We start from the raw sequence: 25,928 nt of genomic DNA, 5'->3' as shown, positions 1-25,928 counted from the left end.
GTATTCTGCTGCTTTCAGATGGAATGCTCTATAAATATCAATTAAGTCAATCTGGTCTAATGTGTCATTTAAGGCCTTATTGATGATTTGTGTTTTCTTATTGATTTTGTGTCTGGATGATCATTTCATCATTGATGAAACTGTGGTGTTAAAGTCCCCCACTATTATTGTGTTACTGTCGATTTCTCCTTTTATGGCTGTTAGTATTTGCCTTATCTGTTGAGGTGGTGCATATATATTTACAATTGTTTTAACTTCTTGGATTGATCCCTTGATCATTATGTAGTGTCCTTTTTTTTCTCTTGTAACAATCTTTATTTTAAAGTCTATTTTGTCTAATATTAGTATTGGTACTTCAGCTTTTTTTAAAATTTCCATTTGTGTGGAATACCTTTCTTAAGGTAAATATTGATATGTATGTTTTTATTGCCATTTTGTTAATTGTTTGAATTTGTTTTTCTAGGTTTTTTTTCTTTCCTTCCTCTTTTGTTCTCTTCTCTTGTGATTTGATGACTAACTTTAGTGTGTATTTTGATTCCTTATTCTTTTTTGTCTTTGTATCTATTGTAGGTTTTTGGTTTACAGTTACCATAAGGTTTTGATATAGTGGCCTGTGTATATACAAGATTGTTTTAAGTTGCCAGTCTTTTAATTTCAAATGTATTTCCAATATCCTGAATTTTTACTCTCCTCTTCTCATGACTGCAGGTTTTGATATCATATTTGTGTGTGGATGATTTCCTACCTTTACTGTTTGTTTTCTTTTACCAGTGATCTTTTCCATTTGTAATTTTCTTGTTTCTAGATGTGGTCTTTTCTTTTCTGCCTAAAGAAGTTCCTTTAGCATTTGTTGCAAAGCTGGTCTGGTTTTGCTGAATTCTCTTATCTTTTGCTTGTCTGTAAAGCTTTTGATTTCTTTGTTTAATCTGAAACAGAGCATTGCTGGGTACAGTATTCTTAGCTGTAGTTTCTTCCTTTTCATCACTTTAAATATATCATGCCACTCCCTTCTGACCTCTAGAGTTTCTGCTGAAAAATCAGCTGATAACCTTATGGGAAATCCCTTGTATATTATTTGTTGCTTTTCCCTTCTTGCTTTTAATATTTTCTCTTGGTATTCAAATTTGTCAGTGTGATTACTATGTGTCTCTGTGTGTTGCTCCTTGGGTTTATCCTGCCTGAGACTCTCTGTGCTTCCTGGACTTGGATGACTGTTTCCATTCCCATGTTAGGGAATTTTTCAGCTATTATCTCTTCAAATATTTTCTCCAGTCCTTTCTCTTGCTCTTCTCCTCTGGGAACCCTATAATGTGAATGTTGATGTATTTAATGTTGCCACAGAGGTCTCTTAGACTGTCCTCATTTCTTTTCATTCCTTTTTCTTTATTCTGTTCTGCAGCAGTAATTCCACCGTTCTGTCTTTCAGGTCACTTATCCATTCTTCTGCCTCATTTATTCTGCTATTGATTCCTTCTAGAGTACTTTTCATTTCAGCTATTGTATTGCTCATCTCATAGTTTGTTCTTTAATCTTCTAGCTCTTTGTTACACATTTCTTGTATCTTCTTGATCCTTGCCTCCATTCTATTTCTGAGATCTTGGATCATCTTTACTGTCATTTTCTGAATTTTTTTTTCAGGTAGGTTGCCTGTCTCCACTTCACTCAGTTGTTCTTTTGGGGTTTTTATCTTGTTCCTTTGCAACATATTCCTCTGCTGTCACATTTGATTTAACTTTCTGTGATTGCAGTTTCCATTCTTCATGCTGCAGGATTGTAGTTCTTCCTGCTTCTGCCGTCTGTCCCCTGGTGGATGAGAATGTTCTAAGGGGCTTGTGCTGGCTTCCTGGTGGGAGGGACTGGTGCCTGCCCACTGGTGGGTAGAGCTGGGTCTTGTCCCTCTGGTGAGTAGAGCCATGTCAAGGGGTGCATTTATTGGGCAGCTGTGGGCTCAGGATGACTTTAGGCAACCTGTCTGCTGATGGGTGGGTCAGTGTTCCCTTCCTGTTGGTTGGCTGGCCTGAGGCATCCCAACCTTGGAGCCTATAGGTTATTGGGTGGGGCCAGGTCTTGGTGAGAAAATGGCGGGCTCCAAGGGAGCTCATACCAATAAGTACTCCCCAGAACTACTGCTACTAGTGTCTTTGTCCCCTCAGTGAGCCACAGCCGCCCTTTGCCTCCACAGGAGACCCTCCAATACCAGCAGGTAGGTCTGGCCCAGGATCTTGTGAGGTCACTGCTTTTTCCCCTGGGTCCTGGTGTGCACAAAACCTTGAATGCACCCTCTAAGAGTGGAGTTTCTGTTTCCCTCAGTCCTGTGGAATTCCTGTAATCAAGCCTTGATGGCCTTCAAAGCCAGATGCTCTGGGGGCTCCTCCTCCTGATGCCAGACCCCCAGGCTAGGGAGCCTGACGTGGGGCACAGAATTTTCACTCTTGTGGGAGAACTTCTGTGATATAATTATTTTCCAGTTTGTGGGTCACCCACTTGGTGGGTATGGGATTTGATTTTATTGTGATTGTGCCCCTCCTAATGTCACATAGTGGTTTCTTTGTCTTTGGATGTAGGGTATTTTTTTGGTAGTTTACAGCAATTTTTTGTCACTGGTAGTTCAGTAGTTGTGATTTCCGTGTTTTTGTGAGAAAGGATGAGCTCACCTCATTTAAATCGTATAACAGTCCTGTAAGATTGAGCTATTGTGGTCACTAAACAAGAACATAGATATATAAGCATTAAGTGACCTCTGCTTTTTTCCATCCTTCAAAATAATCCTATGGGTAGATATCTTTCCATTTTACCTACAAGGAAATTGAGGCCTGTAAATAATTTGTCATATAGGGCAGAGCTGGTTAATGGCTGAGATGGCACCTGAACCTCTGTCTACTTGAACTTTTGTATGATAATAATACATATATAAGAGTACTATGGGGCTTCCCTGGTGGCGCAGTGGTTGAGAGTCTGCCTGCCAATGCAAGGGTCACGGGTTCGTGCCCTGGTCCGGGAAGATCCCACATGCCGCGGAGCGGCTAGGGCCGTGAGCCATGGCCGCTGAGCCTGCGTGTCCGGAGCCTGTGCTCCGCAACGCGAGAGGCCACAACAGTGAGAGGTCCATGTACCGCCAAAAAAAAAAAAAAAAAAAAAAGAGTACTATGGTTTACTATAACTGATTCATTTCTTTCCATTGGTATTGGTGAAGCCCTTAGCTAGGAGTGGCTTATCAGTCTTTATTCTTGCTTATCATTCTTTGTTCTTGTTTCCTAGTTTCTGAGTCAAGTGTTGATCCACTTTGCTAGTACCTGGGGGCTATTTTCTATGATTGTTCAGCCTTTTGCTTATTGCCTTTCTAGGCTTTGCTATTTAAGAGTTACATGCCTGATCTAAGGTTATACAAGCTTTGGAAATGTGATTAGTTAATTTTATTCATCTACTAAACCTACTTGGATATAACATATACTTGTGAAACTCTAGACTGACAGGGAAATTGTTTTGGTAAATCTTTGAGATCCTCTATTAAATCATGCACATTTATCTTAAGTTGATTTATCTTTCCTAATAAAGTTTACAAATATACCATAATGAAACACTCAGAATAGGTTTCAGTTCACAGGTGCAGTGATTAATGCAGCTCTGGAGAAACTGCCTTAACAGCTGAGTGACAAATTATACAAATGTGTGTAGCTACATCAATTGAGAAATTTGATCCCCTTCTTCAGATAAATAAATAATCCATTCAAATAGAAGACCACAGTTTTGTGATTAAAATTTAATACGCACTTAAAGAATATGTATATCTGTGGCAAGTGCTGTGAATATTTGTACATGAATGTACTATTGCTTAGGTCTATATATGGCAAGAGACTGACAGGAATCAAAAAAAAAGATTTTTTGATTATGGGTAGTATATTATTTATACATTATAGACAAATAGATATTCATATGTGTGTACACCAATTTATCATTCACAATTGGTTCTGGAAAATAGATTTGTTTCTTTAGTAATGTATTTATCAATACATTATTCAACTTATCAGTTGGAGTTTAAATTGCTTATAAATTAATCTCACAGTAAAAATTACCATTTGTGAGGACATAAAAATTATACCTCAGAGCAATTTACAGTAAATGAAACAAAAGAATTTAAGTCATAAGTTAATGACAATATTTTTGTACTGTGTACTCATTTTTTTATTAGCAAATTTGACACCGATTGAAGTAGGTGTACAAATTTCCATATAAATTTCATTTCCATATATGTATAAATAAACAAATAAATAAATACTGTACTTCATTAATAGGGTAAGACTATATACAGATTATATACATTCTAGTTAATTTGAATATTATTTTTAATCATTCGCACGAAAAATATGTACATATATAAATATATTTATATATTAATGATTTATTTTGTTTTGCAGTTATTATAGGCATGTGCATATGTAATTTATAGACTGTCTTTCAAAGGACAGATTGGTCAATTATATGATATGTAACACTTTATTTTATATAAATGAATTTTGTAACTAACTAGTTTTAATTTATATAAATATTTTGATAATTATACTTTAAAATACAAATATATGTGCTGAATTGCTTTAATTTTAATTGAAGCATTATTCTCTCTGGAATTAATTCATTTGCAATAGTAATAGTCTATAGAAAATTATCACGGTAAATTTGGTTATTATTAGTTTTGTGATATGGGATTGATACCTAAGGTGTATCTAGAAAAACATACCTGTAATATGTTACTGTTGACTACGTAGCAGGAAGGGTTGAACCCATATAAAATGTATGTTTGAGAAAAAGTATTTATGTATTTAAACCTTTTTTAATCCATGTAAATTTCTCAAGGTTTACCTCGTAATAATAATATTATTATTACTAGTAACAATGATAAATGAGTGATTACTATATCTAGAAACTGTGCTAGGATCTTTATATTCACTAAAGTTTTTATATTCACTGAAAATTTAGTGTTCATAAAATTTGTATGAGGTATTATCATTACCTTTATTGTGTAGATTAGGATATTGAAACTAAGATTAAGTGACTTGCACAGGATAATTTTACAAGTAAGTATTTGAGAAGTGAGTAGACTTCTGAGGAATATCCAGGAACTGACAAAAAATTTCATACATCTGTCTGTCAAAGACAAATCAGTGATTATGTTATTGTTCTTGGAATGAATTTTAAGACTATTCAGAATATATTGCAGGGACTAATCAAAAACATTTGGGGGAAGCTGAGTTTGTGATTTGTTGGATTCTCTTTGGATATATACCAGCAGATACTAACAGATGTTCACACAAAGTCATGAAGATTACATAGACTTAGATAAAATGAAGTAAGATTTTTTTAATTGCTTATTTTGCTATTTCTTTCTTAATGTTCTATGTTCTTGTTTACTTGCATTGTCACTATATATATACATATATACATATATATGTATATATATACACACTTGTATATTTTTCAGTTGTTTTCAAGCAAGGTCCAATTGATGTGAAATTATTATGATGCTAATTATCTTTCAATACATATAGTTTTTTTGTATATGAAATACAGAACAGAAAAAAGGTGAAAATTTTAAAAATAAGGGAAAAGAACTAGAAAATAAATAAAAATAAGAACTTATGAAATTGGAATCAGAAAGGAAATTGATCAGTATGAACTTAGGGCCTTAGAAAACTTTTCTTACATAATTTGATCAAAACAACTTGCCAAAGGGAAAAAAAAAACATCTAATATAGCCCCATCTGTTTAAAAATCCATGAAAAATGCAGGAGTATTTTATAATTAACTTTTTAAAAGATGTCCTTGGGCTTCCCTGGTGGCGCAGTGGTTGAGAGTCCGCCTGCCGATGCAGGGGTCACGGGTTCATGCCCTGGTCCGGGAGGATCCCACATGCTGCAGAGCAGCTGGGTCCGTGAGCCATGGCTGCTGGGGCTGTGTGTCCGGAACCTGTGCTCCGCAACGGGAGAGGCCACAGCAGTGAGAGGCCCGCGTACCGCAAAAAAAAATGTCCTTGGTTCTTTGAGTTTTAAATGTAATATTGGGAAGAGAACGGATCTGGGATAGTCTGTCAAACGAAGGCATAGGAATTCAGAAGGGGGTACAGTTGGGACGGCTAGGTGCCATTCTGAGGTGCGAGCCATACTTTGAAAGTAGCTGGCTAGTGTAGAAAAAAATACAAGATTAAAAGCAATGATGAACCAAAAAGAATTGAGTCTACACTGAGTCCAGAGTTTATAGAACTGGGGACAAGAAAATATATTCAACTGAAAAGTTATGGTGAAGTAATTTTATTGTGCAGAGACAATTCAATAGGAACTGTTGCAAGATAAACGTGTTCCTTTTGTAATACAACTAAAGTTTTCAATTCTTGTTATTAGTGTTTTCTAGATGAAGTTGATGGATAAATAGTTATCACTATATATCATGCTCAGGAGTCAGTCACAGTCCTTTTGTGCATAACCTATTATAGTTATGACCCCAGAAAATATTTTTAAAACCCTTCTGAGATGATACACAGAAGTAAAAGATATATTAAGATTCTAAATCCTAGACATTGTAATGAGCCTTAATTATTGTGAAGCAGCAGAAAATAAGAGAAACATATATCACACCTAGCAGAATATGGTGAGTTTATTGGTGTCTGATTGTTAAAAGGTATGTTTTACTCTATGTATGTAGCCATGGAAAGCAGTATAAATATCCTGTTGCTGCTGCTACAAAAAGGGTCTCCAATATGCAATGTAGACATTTAGTAAGCTGAAAAGAGTCTCTGGACAATGGAAGATCAATGACATGAATTCTTCCTTTACCTAACCTAGGCTCATGTGTGCTATTGATTCTGCTGTATCTGCCTGTACAATATTATTTCTCTCTTCAGTCGTACTATTCACTATAGCTCACAAGGCCTCCTTCATAAGTTCCACTAGACTAGAATATCTTTCTTCCTGGTCTAGGTTTCCCTCTCAGAATGCTGTACACACGTAGAAGAACTGTGAACATGAAGATTCCGTAATACACAACCTATCAGAGAGTACCTTGAGGGTTCTGCTTTGTGATGCCTCAAGGAAAAGAGTGGTCATTTGCCTCTCAAATAGCCTCTGGTTAGCTGCCTTTGAGCCGTCAAGATGCCTATGTCTTCTCTCCCAGCAGCCATTTTATCTCAAATGATAGCTGTAAACAATGTGTCTCCTCCTCCACTTCTCAGTATTCCAAGTGAGTGGGGAAAATCTGGAGGGTCTGCCGTTGTTTTCAGTGTACTTACCCCAGAGAAGAGAAGTGGGGCAGTTGAGGGTTGTTAGACACACTGGGAGTCTTATTGACAGCATAGTGGAATGGAAAGAACATAGATGTGCAATTCCTGCTTTGTTCTCCTGAAGCCATTTCTATTCTGTAGGTCTCCAGTATTTTTACCCAGTAAAATGAGGGTTTTTATGAACTCTCAGAAGTTCAAATAACAAATACTTTTAAAGAGGAGAGAAAACAAAGTCTCAGAGAAGTCACTTGGCTTACCAATGATCAGGCCCCTTGTTTCTGACAGGTCTTCCTGTGCCTACCCAGAGTTAGTTTTACTGCCTTTCATAAGCTATTTAATACATACTTTTTACTAGGAGAATTCTTATTTAAATTTTTTAAGAAAAATAAGAGATAATTCCCATTATCCTTGTTTTGAAATTTATTCTCATTTTATTTTAATTTTGTAGTTTTTGATTTATGATATCATAAGAATTATAAATATAAATATTTTCAAGTTTATACAATTTACAGTATTTTCTTATTTTATATAGTCAGCCTAACACAGAATATTTTTCTCAAGACTTTTTTTCATCAAATTCATAGATCTATTATTTTGTCACTAATAATATGTAATAGTCCTAGTGATAGTTGAGATTTTAAAAATCTTTCAGATACCAGTGGTAATAATTGTGACTCTTTCAACTTCAATAAAGCATTTATCTTATTATTTTAATATTCATTGGGTAGATTTCTGGTATAGATCTGAAAAAGCTAACCCATCTATTCTTTTACCTTCCTGTGAGAGTTGAGTCTTTTATGTATACATATTTTTAAATTAATGATCATAGTCTCCAGGGAAAAAGTTGCCACAGGCAGGAGTTAATACCCTTTGAAATGGGTAATGCTATACTTATGTCTTGAACAGCATTAGACAAAGTCCTTATGTTAAATCAAATTTATTCCTACACATGTTATTTTATATGTTTTTTATTATTGTTATGAAAAATTTCTTGTATATAGCCAAAGTTATATTTCAATACAAGTTGAAATAAATATTAAATGTAATTTTGCCAAAAACCACAGTTTCTACTGTGCAGAAAAAAAGTCACCCTAAGACGATTTCTTTTTTAGCAGCCTAGGAAGTGCAGTATCTGGGAGTTAAAAGATCAAATTAATTTAGAATCAATGAGATGAGATATGTGCTACCCTCTGTAGTGTCTCCCAAGGACACTTAACTTGTGTGAAGTGATTAAAAGATGAAAAATCAGCAGCATTTAAGTCTCAGAACTGAATAGAGCATAATGGAAAGCAGTGGAGCTCCCAATTTTCCCTTTAGAGGTTCCTGCTTGATGTTCTATGTGTGACTTCTCTTTGGAGACGTGTCCTGCTTGCTCAGTAACTGTGTCTTTTTGCTAACTCTAGCAAGTCGGCAATTTCCCTTAGCGAACTCTATCATCACTGCTGAAACAATGACCTCAGGAAAGCATATGTGAGAATGCTTTCAATCCATAATACGACTGAACCTGAATTATAAAGGAGATATAAAAGGGAGTGATTCAAAATGTAATGGACATAAATAGGAAGGCTCAGTTAAGGACCTTAAGGAAAATCTAGGCATTATATACATTCTGGTTTACTTTGAATGCACTTAGCCAGGTTACATTTAGTGAGTCATGCCTATCTTCTCTATAAATTTTATATGTGAATAATGTTTACTGAGGGCTTTCTATAAGCAGTGTGTGAGCATTTTGCATGTTTTGTTGTTATTTCATTTATTTCACGCAATGAACCTATGAGCTCTGTTGTAGGCAGAACAATGGCCCTCAATGATGTGCATGTCCTAATCCCCTGAACCTGTGAAGATGCTATGCTTCTTGGCAAGTGGAATGAAGAGGAATGGAAGATGGAATTGGGGCTGCTAAACAGCTGACCTTGAGATGGGAGAGTCTTCTGGATTATCTGCTGGTCCACTGTAATAACAAGAGTCCTTCTGGGTGGAAGGAGGAAACATTTATGAGTCAGATGCAGGATGAGAAAGGCTTGACTAGCCATTACTCGCTTTGAAGATGGAAGGGGGCCATGAGCCAAGGAATTCAGGTGGCCCCTAGAAGCTGGAAAAGGCAAAGAAATGGATTCTCCCCAAGAACTTCCAGAAGGAATACAGTCCTGCTGACAGCTTGATTTTAGCTCAGTGAGACCTATTTCAGACTTCTGACTTCCAGAACTGTAAGATAATAATGTTGTGTTGTCTTTAAGCCAGTAAGTTGGTGGTAATTTTTACAGTGGTAATAGAAAACTAACACATTGTCTATTTTACAGTTAGGCATAGTGAGGCTTAAGTTTCATGCTAAAGTTCACATAGTTGTCAAGTGATAGAGACTCTTCATAGTATCATCCATGTAATGAACTTTCTCTACTTATAAAAACAACAAACCAGAGTGTCAGCAGCATGCTGGTTTCCTCCTTGTCCACTACCCTGAAATCCCTGCACAGTTTACTAGTTAAATGATGGTTGTGCATTTGTTGAATTTTGCCATTTTCACTACTTTGACACTTTAGATTTAAGGAAGAGAATGTATCCTCATCTTCAACACCCACCCCCCCTCCCCGTGCTGTCTGCTTAACTCTGAAGTTCAGACTCAAAAACACTCCAAGCAGTTAAGCTTCTTGAATCACTTACAAATATTTTCTTTGAAACTTCCAAGTCTTCTCCTTCTATAGTCTCTTTGACTTGTGTCTCTGGATTCTTCATAGCATGCTTATGCTAGGAAAGAGGTGATTGTTCTCAAAAGCAAAAGACTCATGGCACTTTTTACTCTGGATGAGAATTGTTTTAAAAACCTTACAGTTAGCAAAACCTGCAGTAGTTTTACCACCTACATGAAATAGCATCTGGTCTAGGGACATGCTTGACCCATTATTATTAGAAGTTGATTTCTTGAAGAGACAAAAGGAAGAAAGTTGTCTTAAAAATTCTTTTTAAGGAGACAGGGAGCCACATTTTAGCATTTGGCTGGAGGAAACCATTTCATACTACGATTAGGAGTGTGGTCCAGTTAGATACCTTTTTTGGGTTAATAAGCTATACCTTTATTTTATTCATGCTTATTAGGCTTATCTTTCTAAGAAAGGACAATTTCAAAAATGTGCTTTACATTTTGCCTACTGGTTTATCTGGTAGAAAGAATTTCTGTGCTTTAACCAAAGGGTTTTTTGTTTGTTTGTTTTCCCAGTAAAAAAAGGCTTTCAAGTTCACAAGATATTTGTAGGTACATTTTGCTTCTTCCAACATGTGAGGCTGTAGAAGAAGAAGAAGAAGAAAAAAGCATTCAAGAGAAGACCAGAGACACTTGAAGGAATTTAGAAACAAGATACTACTCCTAAGTGAATGTTTTCCTTTGCTCTTTTCTTTCATGTTATGGGCATACATTTACAGAAAACCTGAAATAATGGTGTCATCATTCCTAAAACTTCACAGGCATTTCCTGTAATTTGAGAGTTTTCAGTTCTTTAGCAGCTAAAGATTAAAGGAGTTTCAAGATATATATTTATCTGAAAAGGTGAATATTGCTCGATTTTAAAGTTTTACACCATTCAGGAGTAAAAATAAGAAAAAGGGGGGGCTTGTCAGTGAAGAAGCAGACTTTGTAATGTATAAAGAAAGCAAGGCTGAAAAACAGTTGAAAGAGATGAGAATGGGTATTCCAAGAAGGAATAAAAGATAAAAAAGTGGTTGAATGTTTGTGTATGTCTCTGTGTTTGTGTAATCAATAATAGTCCCTATGGAAAATACCATCAGATAATTTAGGAAAGGAAATATTTGAAAATTATTTTTTCTATTTTTCAGTGTAAAAGTCACTTTTATCTTTTTTTAAATCCCAAAGGAGAAAAGATGAATATTTTATTGAAACAGCACTGTTTCTACTTTTTTTCTTACCACCGTTATAACCATCTCCGTGTGCTCGTACTTTCTGTTAGAAGATCTTGAATGGCCTTTAGAAATTGTTATGTTAACTTAAACTTGAGCTTAATCATGACTGGGGTGTTCAGGCAGGAAACCTTGAAGTAATTGCATTGCATTGCAAATCAGTTCTCTCCACTAGAGGTCACACCAGGTCACCCCTCAGTGTCAGGCTGCTGTTCTGTTCTCAGCAGTCTCTCAGAAATACCTCCTGCATCAGTCCTCTGTTATCAATCCCTCAGCCATCTGGATCCTCTATCACCTTCCTTCAACATATATTGTGGACCAGATTTCCTTTCTGATATGACGATTAAAATATGAATTTGATCATATTAATTCTCTGCTCAAAAGATAGCAGGGTCTTACTTGCCTCCAAAACTTAGATTACAATCCATTTCCCTCAGTCTGGCATTTAAACTTTTCATAATTTGGCTAAAATCTGTCTTTCATGTCCTAGACTTTACACTGCTATTGATTGAACTCTCCACTGTAGCTAAAATGTTTTGATTGACGTTCTTTAAACCCATCTGCATCACTGCTCAGGGAGACAAGAGGGCTTTCTCGGTCCAAGTAAACATTCACATGACCATATTTGGCCCCTGTGCTCAGAAGGATATAGGATAGAATCAGTCTTCCAGAGGGCAGAATCAGGTGTTTCCCTTTTGTGGAAGCAGTTCTCACAGCTGCCTAGGCAGTAGCCCACAGTCCTCTTTGCCCCCCCCAGGTGGTGGTTCAGGTTCAAGGTAATGAGAGTCACAAAGGGCAGGTGATAAATAACCTTGGCTTAAAATTCATACCTGCAGGAGCCAATTTTTATAACCATGGCCTATAAAAATTCCATAGGCATAGAACTTCTCAGTTACAAGAATCACTGTACTCAGGGAAGCCCATTTCTGTGGCTCAGGTACTTGCAGATCATCACTAGTTTGTTCTAGTCCAGGTACAACTCATCAATCAGGCATCATTGTTATCATAAGCAACGTTCCCTAGCAATCTGGTTAACACCCTCTATCTGGCCTCTCGTAAATAGAGCTGGAGAGTTCTCATGCTGAGGGGAAAGTTACTCCTTGAGTTACACCATTATACTCTTCACCATACTCTCCTGCCTTAGCTCATGTTTCCTCTGGGGTTCCCTTCTATCTTGCTCTATTTGTTCCTATCATTCCAATTCTTCAAAGTTCTGCTCAATGACTTTAATCTCCACAAAGACTCTCCTGTCCTCTCCAGCAGGGATCTCCAACCCCAGGGCTGTGGACTGGTACCGGTCCTGGGCCTGTTAGGAACTGGGACACACAGCAGGATGTGAGCAGTGGTGAGCAAGTGAGGGGAGCTTCATCTGCCGCTCCCCATTGCTCGCATTAACACCTGAACCATCTGACCCCCGCAACCCTGCCACCCTGGTCAGTGGAAAACTTGTCTACCACGAAACTGGTCCCTGGTGCCAAAAAAGGTTGGAGACCACTGCCCTCCAGTATGAAGTAATCTCTTCCATATCTCTGAACTCCCTTAGCAATTTCTCTACACCCTTTCTATCCTTAACACCTTTAACTTCACTTAGAAACCTCATATACTTGTGCCTTAGGGCTATGATTTTAATTAGATGAATATCTAGAAATAAGTGGTTATCCCTCACATTTGTTTCTCCAATGCCTAGCATACAAGTGTTTAGTAAATTGACAGAAAAATGAACAAGTCTCACAATTTATGGGAGTTTTGGTGAATAGTTCTCTTTTACAAATTATTACATAAATAGCATATGCCTCAGGCACAAGAAAATATTAAAATTTGAGTGAGTCTTCCTCCCAACTCATACTCCTGATCTTATCCTCAGAAGTAACTATCATAAAAATATTTTTCTTGAAATTTTCCATGCATATTCATGTTTATATATGTATATATATTTATTTTAGTGGTTACATTATATTTCATTGCTTGAGTACACCAAAATGCTACTAATGGATGTTTAAATTATTGTGTCTCATCTTCAAGTCCACCTTTTATATTCTGCTTCATGAGGTTGGGGCTGGGACTCTGCAAACCAGTTTTTCCCAGGAAGCCAGGGGGCTTCCTATTAAGCTCTGTCAATAGCAGGTATTAGAGGGGGATTGAAAGGCAGGAGGAAAGTTAAGGAAAGTGTTCATTCTTTTGATTGCCGTTTCTGGTTTGCTTCTTGTGAGTGTCTCTCCAGTAATGTGTCATTTTCACCCAAGCCATGGCTGTTTGTTCCAGCAGCAGTAGTTTATTCCATTTGCAGTTTTACCAATATTCTCAGAAATAGCCCCATTGCACCCCCTCAAAAATTCAGTACCAGCTACTACGTCCTGTCCTCAGAGGGATGTGTCTCAGCTTTGTAGGGACATTTCTCCAAAGCTTCTAAGTTTTGGTAATTAAACCTCTTTCCTTTTCTTCATCGGCTGAAATAGGGGTGGTAGATGCTTTCTGCATGATATTTGGTGTTCCCTTTTTTTTTCTTTTCAGTTTTCTAACACCTAACAGTTCTTTGTATCAATTTTTTTCCATTAAAAATACTGATATGGTTTCTGTTTCCTGGCTACTGGATCCTAACTAATATGGTGGGAATTGGTTTCTAGCAAGTTTTGCTGTTTAAATCAAATAAACGTTCTGTATGTATCTTTTTAAGTTGGTAAGCAAGTGTTTCAACAGAACTCCAAGGACAAAGAATGTGTGCATTTTAATTTGATAACTACTGACAAATTGTCTTCCACAGAGTTTGTACTAATTTCTAGTTCTACCATCAGTGTATACAAACTTCTATTTTACAACATTTATGCTAATATCATGTACTATAAGACACACGTTTTGCCAATAAATGAATTGCAAACAGTTTTAATTGATCTTTAAGTTCACTTTTCTTAAAGAGTGAGGTTTAGAATCTTTTCATATATTTATGGCCATTTGTATCTATGTGAACAGCCTGTTTATGTCCCTTGACTATTCACTATTTCTTTTTTCTTTTTTTTTCTTTTTTTGCGGTAAGTGAACCTCTCACTGTTGTGGCCTCTCGCGTTGCGGAGCATAGGCTCCGGACGCGCAGGCTCAGCGGCCATGGCTCACAGGCCCAGCCGCTCTGCGGCATGTGGGATCTTCCTGGACCGAGGCACAAACCCATCTCCCCTGCATAGGCAGGTGGACTCTCAACCACTGCACCACCAGGGAAGCCCTATTTTTTCTTTTATTTAAAAAAAAAAAAAAAACAAAACTCTTTGTTTATAAAAGAAATTAGCCTTTTGGCATGGCATATACTTTACAAATATTCTTCTCAGTTTGCATTTTTGTTTTGTCTTTATGATTTTTGTGTCCTACAAAGGTTTTAGAATGTTTGTGTAGTTTTTGTCCTCTGTTATTGATTCTTGCTTAGAATGCCATTTTTCCATGCCAAGATTTAAACATAATTCCTCCATGCTTTCTCTTAGTATTTATGTAATTTTACTTTTCAGTATTAAGCCTATTAAATATTTGGTGCATCTGGAATTTATTTTGAATACATTTACTTTAGAATAGTGATGTAAGGCTACAACATAATATTTTTTCAAGTGACCAACCAACTGTTCTAACACCATTTGTTGAGTAATTCTTTTTTTCCTGCTAATTTGAAATACCAGTTTTTATTAAATACTAAATTTTTGTATGCATTCTGGATCTATTTCTGGAATATATTATTTACTTTTTCCACTAATCTCTTGTCTATATATGCATTCATGTTAAACTGTTATAATTTTGAAGCATTATATTTCAATATCTGGTAAGATTAACCTTTACTGATTACTCTTTTTTAAAAGATTTTTCTGGCTATTCTCCCATTTTTATTTTTCTGTGTGAACTTTATAACTATTTGGGCTTCTTCAGCAAGTAAACATTTTGGTATTTTAATTGGAAAATGTGTAAAATTTAAATTAACTTATGAAGGGCTTCCCTGGTGGCGCAGTGGTTGAGAGTCTGCCCGCCGATGCAGGAGACACGGGTTCGTGCCCCGGTCCGGGAAGATCCCACATGCCGCAGAGCGGCTGGGCCCGTGAGCCATGGCCGCTGAGCCTGCGCGTCCGCAGCCTGTGCTCCGCAATGGGAGAGGCCACAACAGTGAGAGGCCCGCGTACCGCAGAACAAAAAGAAAAACAAACAAACAAAAATTAACTTATGAAGAATTGACATCCTTGTGGTATTGAGTCTTCCTACTCAGGAACTGGTATCTTTATTCAACCGTTCTACTTCCAAGTTATGCAAGTGTCCTTTTTATGACACTCAGGAAAATTTATTCCTGGGCATTTTACATTTTTTCCTTACTATTATGAAGATATTTTTCTCATTATATTTTCTAACTATAAAAGTCATCATATGAGAGAGCTATTGAATTTTAAAAAATAAAGAATTGAAACCACAATTTTACAGAAATGTTGTAAATTCAATAAAAAGAAATATATTTTTCCAGAGCCATTTGACACTCCATCATCCTTAAATATTTTGGTATGCATTTCTTAAAAACAAGGACATTCTCTTATTACATAATCACAATACATTCATCAAAATCAGGAATTTAACACATATAAATTACTGTAATCTAATCCTTAGACTCCGTTTAAATGTAGCCAATTGTTCTGATAATGTTCTTAAGTAAAAGGATCCAATTCAAAATCTCATGTTGCATTTCATCGTCTTATCTCTTCAATCTCCTTTAGTCTGGAACAGTTTTTAAGTTTTCCTTGACTTTCATGACCTTGATGCTGGGAGTTACAAACTATTATTTAGAAGAATATGCTTCAGTTTGGTTTGTCTGATATTTCCTTATGATTAGTTTCAAGTTAGAAATCTTTGGCAGGAATGTCATAGAAGTGATTCTGTGTTCTCCTTCCATCTTACCAGGTGGCACATAATTTCACTTTAATCAGTTGACTAAGGTGGTACCCAGAGAGCTTCTCTGCTATAAATTTGCTTTTCCCCCTTTTGTAATTAATAAGTATTTTGTGAAAAGGTATTTTGAAAATATATAAATACCCCTTTTCTCATGAAATATTTAATCAATCAATGTAAAATTATGATTTCCTAGTTTATTCAAAGGGTTTTAATTAATTACTATCATTATATATTTTGATGCCCAAATTGTTTAATTGTTCAGTCTGGCCACTGGGAGTGCCTTCAAGGTGGTTTAAGCATTTCCTTGCTTTCTGGAGCAGTAAGATTTTTCAGGCTCATCTTGTACTTTTCCCTACTTGATCCTGACGACCAGCTCTTTTCCCAGAGAGCCCTAGTTTATTTTAATGCAGAATTAGATTTAAAAATCAAGCTCTGGGTGCTATGTGTGCTCATTGATGTTAGAGTGTCACTGCCCCTAGGCCCTCTCAGTGGACAGATCTAAGGAATAAAAATGTACATTTATGTTGTTTGCATATCAATTTATATCTATGAAAACCATGAGTTTACACCAATTCGTTCAAGTCCAATGCAACACTACAGTCATTTTGGCTTTCTGTGTTTGTAACTCTCTTCTCTCAAGTAAGAAACCTTGCTCCTATTAACCTAAATACATTTGATCAGTTCCACTGTGTGTAGCCAATCTTTCATACTACTGCCACCCCATCCCCACTAAGGGTCCTACACTCAACACTGGCATATCCTGTCCCCCTCCCACCTTTGCTCTCCTTACCCCTCTTGGCCTCTGATATTCTGCACAAGCCCACCCCACATGTGGATGCCCACCACATCCTGGTCTTGTCCACTGGGAAACCCTACCATTCTCCCCAAACCTACAGCTGGCATTTATGCCTACCTTCCTCTACTATCCTCAATGCTTTTGCAACTCATTTCTTCAGGGAAACGGGCAAGCTATTGAATATTTGGTTACTTCCATTATCAACCACTTCAGTCAATACCTTAATGGATTTTCAGTCTATGCAATTCTGTTTTCTACTTATATAATTACAATATTATCAATTATTTTTGTTTCTCTCTTTTTCTTTCTGTTTTTTTTAACAGGCAGGCATACCTTGTTTTATTACACATTGTAGGTATTGCATTTTTTACAAAATAAAAGTTTGTGGCAGGCTTGTGTCAAGTAAGTCTATTGGCACCATTTTCCCAACAGCATTTGATCAGTTCCCATCTCTGTGTCACATTTTAGTAATTCTCACAGTATTTCAAACCTTTTAATTATTACTATTGTATTTGTTATGGTGATCTGTGATCAGCGATCTTTTTTTGTCTCTTTTTTCCTAATTTTTATAACGTGTGTGTTTCTTTTATCAAGTTGTGTTGCTTGGGGCTTCCCTGGTGGCGCAGTGGTTGAGAGTCCGCCTGCCGATGCAGGGGACACGGGTTCGTACCCCGGTCCGGGAAGATCCCACATGCCGCGGAGCGGCTAGGCCCGTGAGCCATGGCTGCTGGGCCTGCGCGTCCGGAGCCTGTGCCCCTCAACGGGAGAGGCCATAACAGTGAGAAGCCTGCGTACCACAAAAAAAAAAAAAAAAAAAAAAAATTATGTTGCTTGGTACTTCCAGACATGTGTAGCACTGGTGGTATTTGTAAGCTCTTCCTGAATTTATGCTATTGCTTCTAGTGTTTCAACATTAAACATGATGCTGTCTTTTGTTTTGATATATTCATCAAATTAAGAAACTTTTTTCTACTTAAATTATTTAAAAACAATATTGAATTTTACTGAATACTTCTGTATCTGGAGATTATGATTTTTAAAATGTTGACTTGTGGTAAGTTATATGGTTATACTTTGTAGTTGAAATTTCTTGGAATTACTAGGATAAATCTTACTTTTTGTGTGGTATTACTGTGTTAATATGTTTCTGGGCACTATAAAATTATAATATTTATTTTTATTTATGCACGAGATCAGTCTCTGGTTTTCTTTTACCCACTGTCGTCACATTTGGGTATCATTGTTTTACTTGCTTCATCAAAAAAACTTGGAAGCTTTTCTTCTCTGTGTTCTGAAACATTTAACTAGCATTAGAATTATTTCTCCTATAAGGATTTGATGGAATTCACCCGTGATAACACCTTGGTTACGTACATTTGTGTGTGTGTGTATTTTTGTGTGTGGGGTGTGTGTTTGTGTTTGTGTGTGGGGGGTGTGTGTGTGTGAGAGAAAGAGAGAGAAACTACTGTGAGATTATTTTCCACTTTTTTCAAGACAATTTATTTATTTAGGTTTTCCCTCCCTTCTAGGGTCAATTTAGGTAATATGCATTTTCCTGAAAAGTCATTCATTTTTAATCAGAATTTTAATTAGTTTGGCACATAGTTGTGAAAAATACTTTGATTACCTATATAATGATATTTATCATTAATTACTTCCCAGTTGTATTTCTGACATTGAGTACTTATGATATTTTTTCTTGTTTAGATAAGCCAGTAGTTTTTTTCCCTTCAAAGAACCAGCTCTTGAATTTGTTTACTCTTCTACAGTTTTTCTTGTTTTATAAGTTCATTAATTTCTACTTTTCCATTTTCTCTCTTTTATTTCTCTTTATTTTAATTTTCTTTTCCTAACTTCTTGCATTGAATGCTTCATTCTTTCTCCTTTCTTGTAATATAAATATTTTGGGGAATGTAATTTCCCCAGAGAAAGACTAATTATATTCCATTGGTTCATGAAAGCAGTCACTGTTTTTACTTTCTTGATATTTTATAATTTCAGTTTTGATATACTGTTTGATTTAAGAATAGATTTGATATATGATTAATATATCTCACTAATTATGTAGAATATTTATATACTCAGTCATTCATTTTCTACTTAATTTTTGGGTAAAAAGGAAGGGAAGATACTGTGGAAGTTATTTTGTCTCCTGAGGTTTTTTTTTTCCCATTTGCTCTTTTTTTTTAACAATATTTAAAATTGAAGTACAGTTAATTTACAACTGCTGAGATTTTTCATTTATAAATTTTAAGGCCATATAATTTGGAACACAAAAATATTTAATAGTAAGGCTCCATACCTAAACCTTTCTTGATTTAACAACTTTAGACAATGGATATTCACAATCTAGTATGAAATGAGAAAACTTTGTCTCTGCACATCTTAATTTGATTATTAATGTCTAATCTGAATAGTAAAATCTAAGTCTGGCTAATTTCATTCATACCTTCACATATTATTATTCAACATACATTATTTTAAAATATTCTTTAAACTGTAGCTATTAATTATTTGCTGTGAGAGGGAATCTATACAAATATATTTTATACTTCCAATTCTCTGTTGAAACTTCCAATTTGTTACTCATTATTATTTACACTATTGTCACTAGAATCTATCAAGAATTTATTGTTTGTGTTAAGGTTTACAGAATTTACCTACTGTTTATTAGTATAGTCCATATTACTTAAGCCTTAGTTGTATTGTTATCAAAGTGTATTTTTCAGAGAGCTCATGGTACTTTATATTCTCTGAGGTCTTATATTTATTTGTTACCTTTATATTTATTGGAGAATAAAACTCATGAGTCACATTTTTTTTCCCCCTGAGATTATCTTACTGTTTGCCAGGACTGTTCTGTGGAGAAGACTAAGGCCAAATTGAGTTTTCACTCTTATAGGAGACTTCCTCTTTTGCCTGGGTGCTAAAATAATAGTTTATCTTTGAAAAAGTGACATTTAGCTACGAATCTAGTACATCTAAAATATCTAGTCTCCTTGTAAATCATGTACTATGATTTCTCTTTTCCTTTCTGGGTCATGATATTATATTTAGTTCTTCAGACTCAGGTCTTTATATGAGAAAAGTGTTCTTGTGTAATATATTTGAGCATATTTTGTCCTGTGCCATTATTACTATTTTCTTATTCAGGAACAATTTTCACATGTAGTGTCGCCTTTCTATCTTCATTTATCACTTTCTCCTGTTCTTTTCTCTATTTATTTATGTTTACCTCAATGTTCTGTGACTATATTTTCTTACATCTCTATTGTCATTTTTGTTATGTCTAATGTGGGTTTTGTCATAATTATTTTTCTCTTCTTTCCTGAATATAACCTGTTCATTAGTAATTTATTTCTATTTAATGCCTTATAGATCTTTGTTTTTCTTTCATCATGTGTATGTGTGTGTGGCCTTTCTTCTCATTTCCTGCCATACTACATCTTCTGATGTGTATTATTTGATTTTTGTTTGATAAGTTAATTGTTTTTCATGCTTTCCTTAAGAGTATGCTATGCCTAAGTGCCAGGATTATTGAACAGTGGTTATTTTTTGAAAGCAGTTTACTTGCTAGAAAAATAAATAGTGGTGGGGAATGAGCTGGGATAACAGACAGATAGAATTTTCTTATATGTTAACTTTGAATACTTTCTCATCAACTTTGTTCTGTACTCTTCCCTAAATCATATGTCTCTAATTAGTAGTTCATATTCCAAAGGTTTCTTGGTAGTGATTTCTCTATTTCTCTTTAATGACTGAGATCAGCTGCTTCTGCATTGATTGCCACCTAATATTTGTCCTCTGTTTTATCACCGCAACAACCTGACTCTTAAAAAACTATGAGTATAGGTAGGATCCTTTTGCAGCCCTACATTCCATATATATCATGGGCTTGGGGTTCCTTTTAGTGTGTCCAGTCTCAAGAACTTCCCATTCCAGGTAAGAGTTCATTGGTTTACCCCTCAGGGCTAAGGGAACCTACCTTTCTCTGGAGAACTCTGCTTATTTCCTCACACAAGAGAAGTATGCATATGAATGCCTCTTTTAAAATTTATTGAAATCACATCATTTGGCTGATATTCTTTAGAGTTTGTAGTAAGGAAATATTTTTAATCCTCAGTTTTAATGAAGATCAAAGTTTTTTCTTCTTTTTACACTTCGTTACTTAGTGAGCTTTGCCATGGTGTTTAATGTCAAAAATGACATTCATATGATCTTCAATCTCATATAGAAAGGTGATAAAATGATTAAAGTATTGCCTGCAAGGGGCAGAGGGTGTTTTGTTTGTTTGCTGTTCATTTATTTTTTATGAGTTTTTGGTGAATTCTTTAAACACAACTTTATATTCCTCATATAGTCCTGCCTTCATTACTTTTCCTTGATTTATTTTCCTTGCATACAACTCATCCTTGCCTGACATATTAGAGCCATGTTCTTATTATTTATTCATTATAATTTAACAAATAATATTTATTTAAATTGAAGCACAGTTATAAGTTCTAGTGTTTCATATATAAGTAGGGAATGAATCCTACCCTTAGGGGATAGTGTTAAATAGAAAAAAAAGAAGGTATAAATGAAAAAGTCATAAAGAAAGATAATGCTTGCTTAAGGGAAACTATTTTCAGGTTTAGCACAGCTACTTTTTTTTTGGGAAGAGAAGTTTAAATGTCACAGATGGGTTAACTTTTGAGGTGGATCTAAATGAATGGATAAGTTGAGAAAGAACCAAAGATAATATCATATTGAAGGACAAGGTATGGGACTTCCCTGGCAGTCCAGTGGTTAAGACTTCACCTTCCAAGGCAGGGGATGTGGATTCAATCCCTAGTCAGGGAGCTAAGATCCCACTTGCCTTGTGGCCAATAAACCAAAACATAATACAGAAGCAATAAAATCAATAAAGACTTTAAAAATGGTCCACATCAAAAAAAAATCTTAAAAAAAAAAGGACAAGGTATGTTCATGGAGCAGACAGAAAATGTGTTGTTGAGAGATGGAGGCAAGGGAGATGAACATGGTGGTGGTATTTAATGAGGTTCCACTTGGATATGATTATAAAAGGCATTGTATTCCATATAAAGTTATGTAATCTCTATTGGAATTTTGGAAAGTACTGTGATAGTAGTGTGAAGGATGAGTTGGAAAGGAAGAGGTTCGAGTCAGGGAGACTAGACAGGAGGTAATGGCAGTAGTACAGATGAGACTCAACGAGGGTCTAAAACAAGGTTCTGACGTGTTGCATGCATGTGAATAGCACTTCTTCACAGTGTGCACACAGTATGGCCCTCTTCAGTGGCCCTGCCATTAGGATTGGAGAGGATATGTTTGAAAGATACTTAGGATACATTTCAAAAGAGGCAGAATTGATGGTTTTCATAACACCTTGGTCCTGAAGGGGAAAGAATAGAATAGGATCCCAAGGTTGGTGATAGAATTGTGAAAGTGATAGGGATTTTCTTAACCCAGGTGGAGAATTCAGGAGGAGGATCAGGATTTTGAGGGAAAGAAGTATGAGAGGAATTTTAAGTGAAGATTTTGTTATCATGAGTCTGATTTTCCTGGATGACATTCATGTGAATATTAGTGGAGTGAAAGTTAGAGTTCTGGGCTGGAGAGTTTGATTTGAGGATCTGAAGTGTATGTGTGATAGCTGGAGATGTGGGTGTTGATAAGGTCATGCAAGAAGTGGGTCTAAACTGAGAAGAGAAGACAGGGATACTGAGAATGGATTGGTGGGCAACACTGATGCTCAAGAAAAGAAGATAGGAGTTGGTAGAGCAGTCTAATAAGGAAAAAGCAAGCGAGGAGAGAATGCTGTCACAGAAGCCTCATAGGTAGAAACTTCACCAGTGTCAAATGTCACTGACAGAGGTTAGTAGAATGGTGACTGAAAAGAGGTTATTGGACTAAAAACTACAAGATTTCCTATGATTTTTAATAAAACAAATTTTAATGAATAATGAATGTGAAAGATAAATTTTAGTAAGTGGAGAAGCGAATCTGAGTTGAGGAAATAAACATGAATGTAGATGACTGCATTCATCAAGATATAACGGGAAGCTATTTCAATAATTTGTTGTATATCATTCCCCTCTATTTTCACTTTTCAGTTAATATATGTCTATTTTAACATCTTAACCACTCAGACAAGGGGCAGGGACAACATAAGCCCACTTGCATAATTGTCCCTGTTGGTGTGTCAGCTTTTATTCATAGAAGTCCATGATTGGGCACTATTCCTTTGCCTCTTGATGGTCTATTTAATTGAGATTTTTCAGGTACCTTATGTTTATTGAATGTTACTTGAAGGAGAATTAACTTTGAGATTTTAGAAAACAACAAATTATTATTTGAAGGGAAAAGAATAAACACACTATTAACCACTAACATAGGTATGTTTAATTCTCTATTATTACACAAGTTTAGACTTATTTAAAAACATAGAACTAGATCAATTATCTAAGTATATAGGGGGAATTAATTACACTTATAGTCTCTGATGGATATTTTCTTTTTACTCCTATCCAACTCCTTGTTCTGTACTTTAGTCTTATGCTAGAATTCACCTCCTGCATATAAGAACTGCTATTCTTACTAAAAGTTCGTTGATAATGTTTCTGTTGCTATTGCTGTTGAACTGTTTCTTTGCACTCTGAATACTGTATTAAGCAAAGTTCTACCTATCACTGGATTAGTCATTAGAGTGTGTGCTATAACTACTTTGAAGAGGTCTGTTTTCTAGCCTACCATACTCTGAAATTTCCACATTTTCTCTTTGTTGTTGTCACATTTTCTCTTTGGCTCTGTTGTCCATTTCTTTTACCTTGCCCTATAAACCACTCAGATGAATTTAGTCTCATAGCAAATAGTGGTTATTCATTTACAATATTGTTAAGTCTTCACTTAGTCTACTGCTTCCTCTTAGATTTTGCAAGGGATATTTATCTACTCTTAAGAGGGAAAGCTTGTTGGAGAAAAATAGTTTAGTTTTATTTTAACACTCACAAAATATATCTTTATATGTTTTAACATATCTTTATAACTCCTATCACAAACATACTTAATTCACCATACTGCATAAATATGAAAATATATATCTACCCCTGAGAAAACATTAACACATGTAAACAAAAGATCATCGTGTCACTCACATATAACATTGGATTTTAGTTTCTCTATTTCAATAATATATAGTAGGCCTTATATCAATAAAGATAATTCTTTTTTTAATTTCACCATGAATTTCAAGTTTAAAATTCTTTATAACCACCCATTTATATCAGCTGCTAATCCCCTTTCAAACTTACTCTGGTTAAAATCCTTGATTTTTATCCCCATTATAGGGTTAAGCCTCTTCTACTCTGCCAAAAGCCCAAGTAAGACATATTCATGAGCAGAGAAAAGGACTGGAAAACAAATGTAAGCTTAGTATTCTTTAAACTCTTTAAGCTTTCTCCCTGTATTAAATTTGATCACCAGAGAAGCTCAACTTTACAATTTCATGGTGAAATCTTTTGGTTTTTTTCTTTTTAATGAAACTCTTCAAAGACAATATCCAGTAAATTGCTCAAGGACCTTTATGTGAAGATCCTTGTGACAAACACCTCTTGCAGATGAGGATCGGTGAAGAAATTATTTTGTGAATTGTATAGTGTCCTTCTAGGCTGTGAGTACTACCTAGACTATTTTTTTTTAACATCTTTATTGGAGGATAATTATTTTATAATGGTTTGTTAGTTTCTGCTTTATAACAAAGTGAATCAGTTATACATATACATATGTTCCCATATCTCTTCCCTCTTGTGTCTCCCTCCCTCCCACCCTACCTATCTCACCCCTCTAGGTGGTCACAAACCACCGAGCTGATCTCCCTGTGCTATGCGGCTGCTTCCCACTAGCTATCTATTTTACATTTGGTAGTTTATATATGTCCATGCTACTCTCACTTTGTCCCAGCTTACCCTTCCCCCTCCCCGTATCCTCAAATCCATTCTCTAGTAGGTCTGCGTCTTTATTCCTGTCTTTTCCCTAGGTTCTTCGTGACCATTTTTTTTTTTTAGATTCCATATACATGTGTTCACATATGGTATTTGTTTTTCTCTTTCTGACTTACTTCACTCTGTATGACAGACTCTAAGTCCATCCACCTCATTACAAATAACTCAATTTCATTTCTTTTTATGGTTGAGTAATATTCCATTGTATATATGTGCCACATCTTCTTTATCCATTCATCTGATTCTGGTTTTGAGTTTACTTGGCTGTGCCAAGCCCAGTGTAAAGTTGCACCCTCAGGTGCCACAGCTTTCCTCAGGCAAGGTGAGTTTTCAATTTTTCTATTCTTTGCTGGCAATTCTTAGTCTTATAATATCTGTTCTGTGATTTTTATATTTTTGCTTTAACTGAAAGTTGAAGATATTTACTTTTTCAAAGTCCTTTTTAAAGTCAGAATTTCTCAAACCTTGTCCTTTTCCCAAATCTCTATGCCACCATCCCCCTTTTATGTCCACACCAGTCCCCAGGGCTATTTCTGACCCTCTTCTTAAACTGGGTTAGGAAAATGGACTAAACCAATACTTAGTAGAAGTCTTTTCTTAACCTGTGTATATAAAAACTACTGTATGACAGATGAATGGGTAAAGAAGATGTGGTATATATATACACAATGAAATATTACTCAGTTATAAAAGAAAGAAATAATGTCATTTGCAGCAACATGGATGGACCCAGAGATTACCATACTAAGTGAAGTAAGCCAGAAAGAGAAAGACAAATACCATATGATATCACTTATATGTGGAATATAAAATATAACAGTAATGAACTTATCTATGAAATAGAAACAGACTCACAGATATAGAGAACAGACCTGTGGTTGCCAAGGGGGAGAAGGGATTGGAGGACAGATGGATTGTGAGTTTGGGATTAGCAGATGAAAACTGTGATATATAGGATGGATAAACAACAATGTCCTACTGTATAGCACAGCAAACTATATTCAGTATCCTGTGATAAACCATAATGGAAAAGAATATGTATATATATGTG

General features: G+C 35.6%; 1 protein-coding gene across 1 annotated transcript in view; it reads left to right on the top strand.

Moving 5' to 3' along the window:
• Nucleotides 1-7,139: 7,139 nt before the first annotated feature.
• Nucleotides 7,140-25,928, top strand: part of CNBD1 (cyclic nucleotide binding domain containing 1) — a gene marked incomplete at both ends in the record, with an annotated part of 493,958 nt that continues 475,169 nt past the window's right edge. Inside the window, 1 exon segment of the mRNA XM_082674668.1 lies at nt 7,140-7,227. Coding sequence (XP_082530794.1) covers nt 7,140-7,227 — 88 coding nt within the window.

This window comes from Grampus griseus, assembly GCF_964374135.1.
Source record: "Grampus griseus genome assembly, chromosome: 17".
NCBI classification, from domain to species: domain Eukaryota; kingdom Metazoa; phylum Chordata; class Mammalia; order Artiodactyla; family Delphinidae; genus Grampus; species Grampus griseus.
Note: the sequence above shows the minus strand (reverse complement) of the source record. Positions and strands in the feature narration are given on the sequence as shown.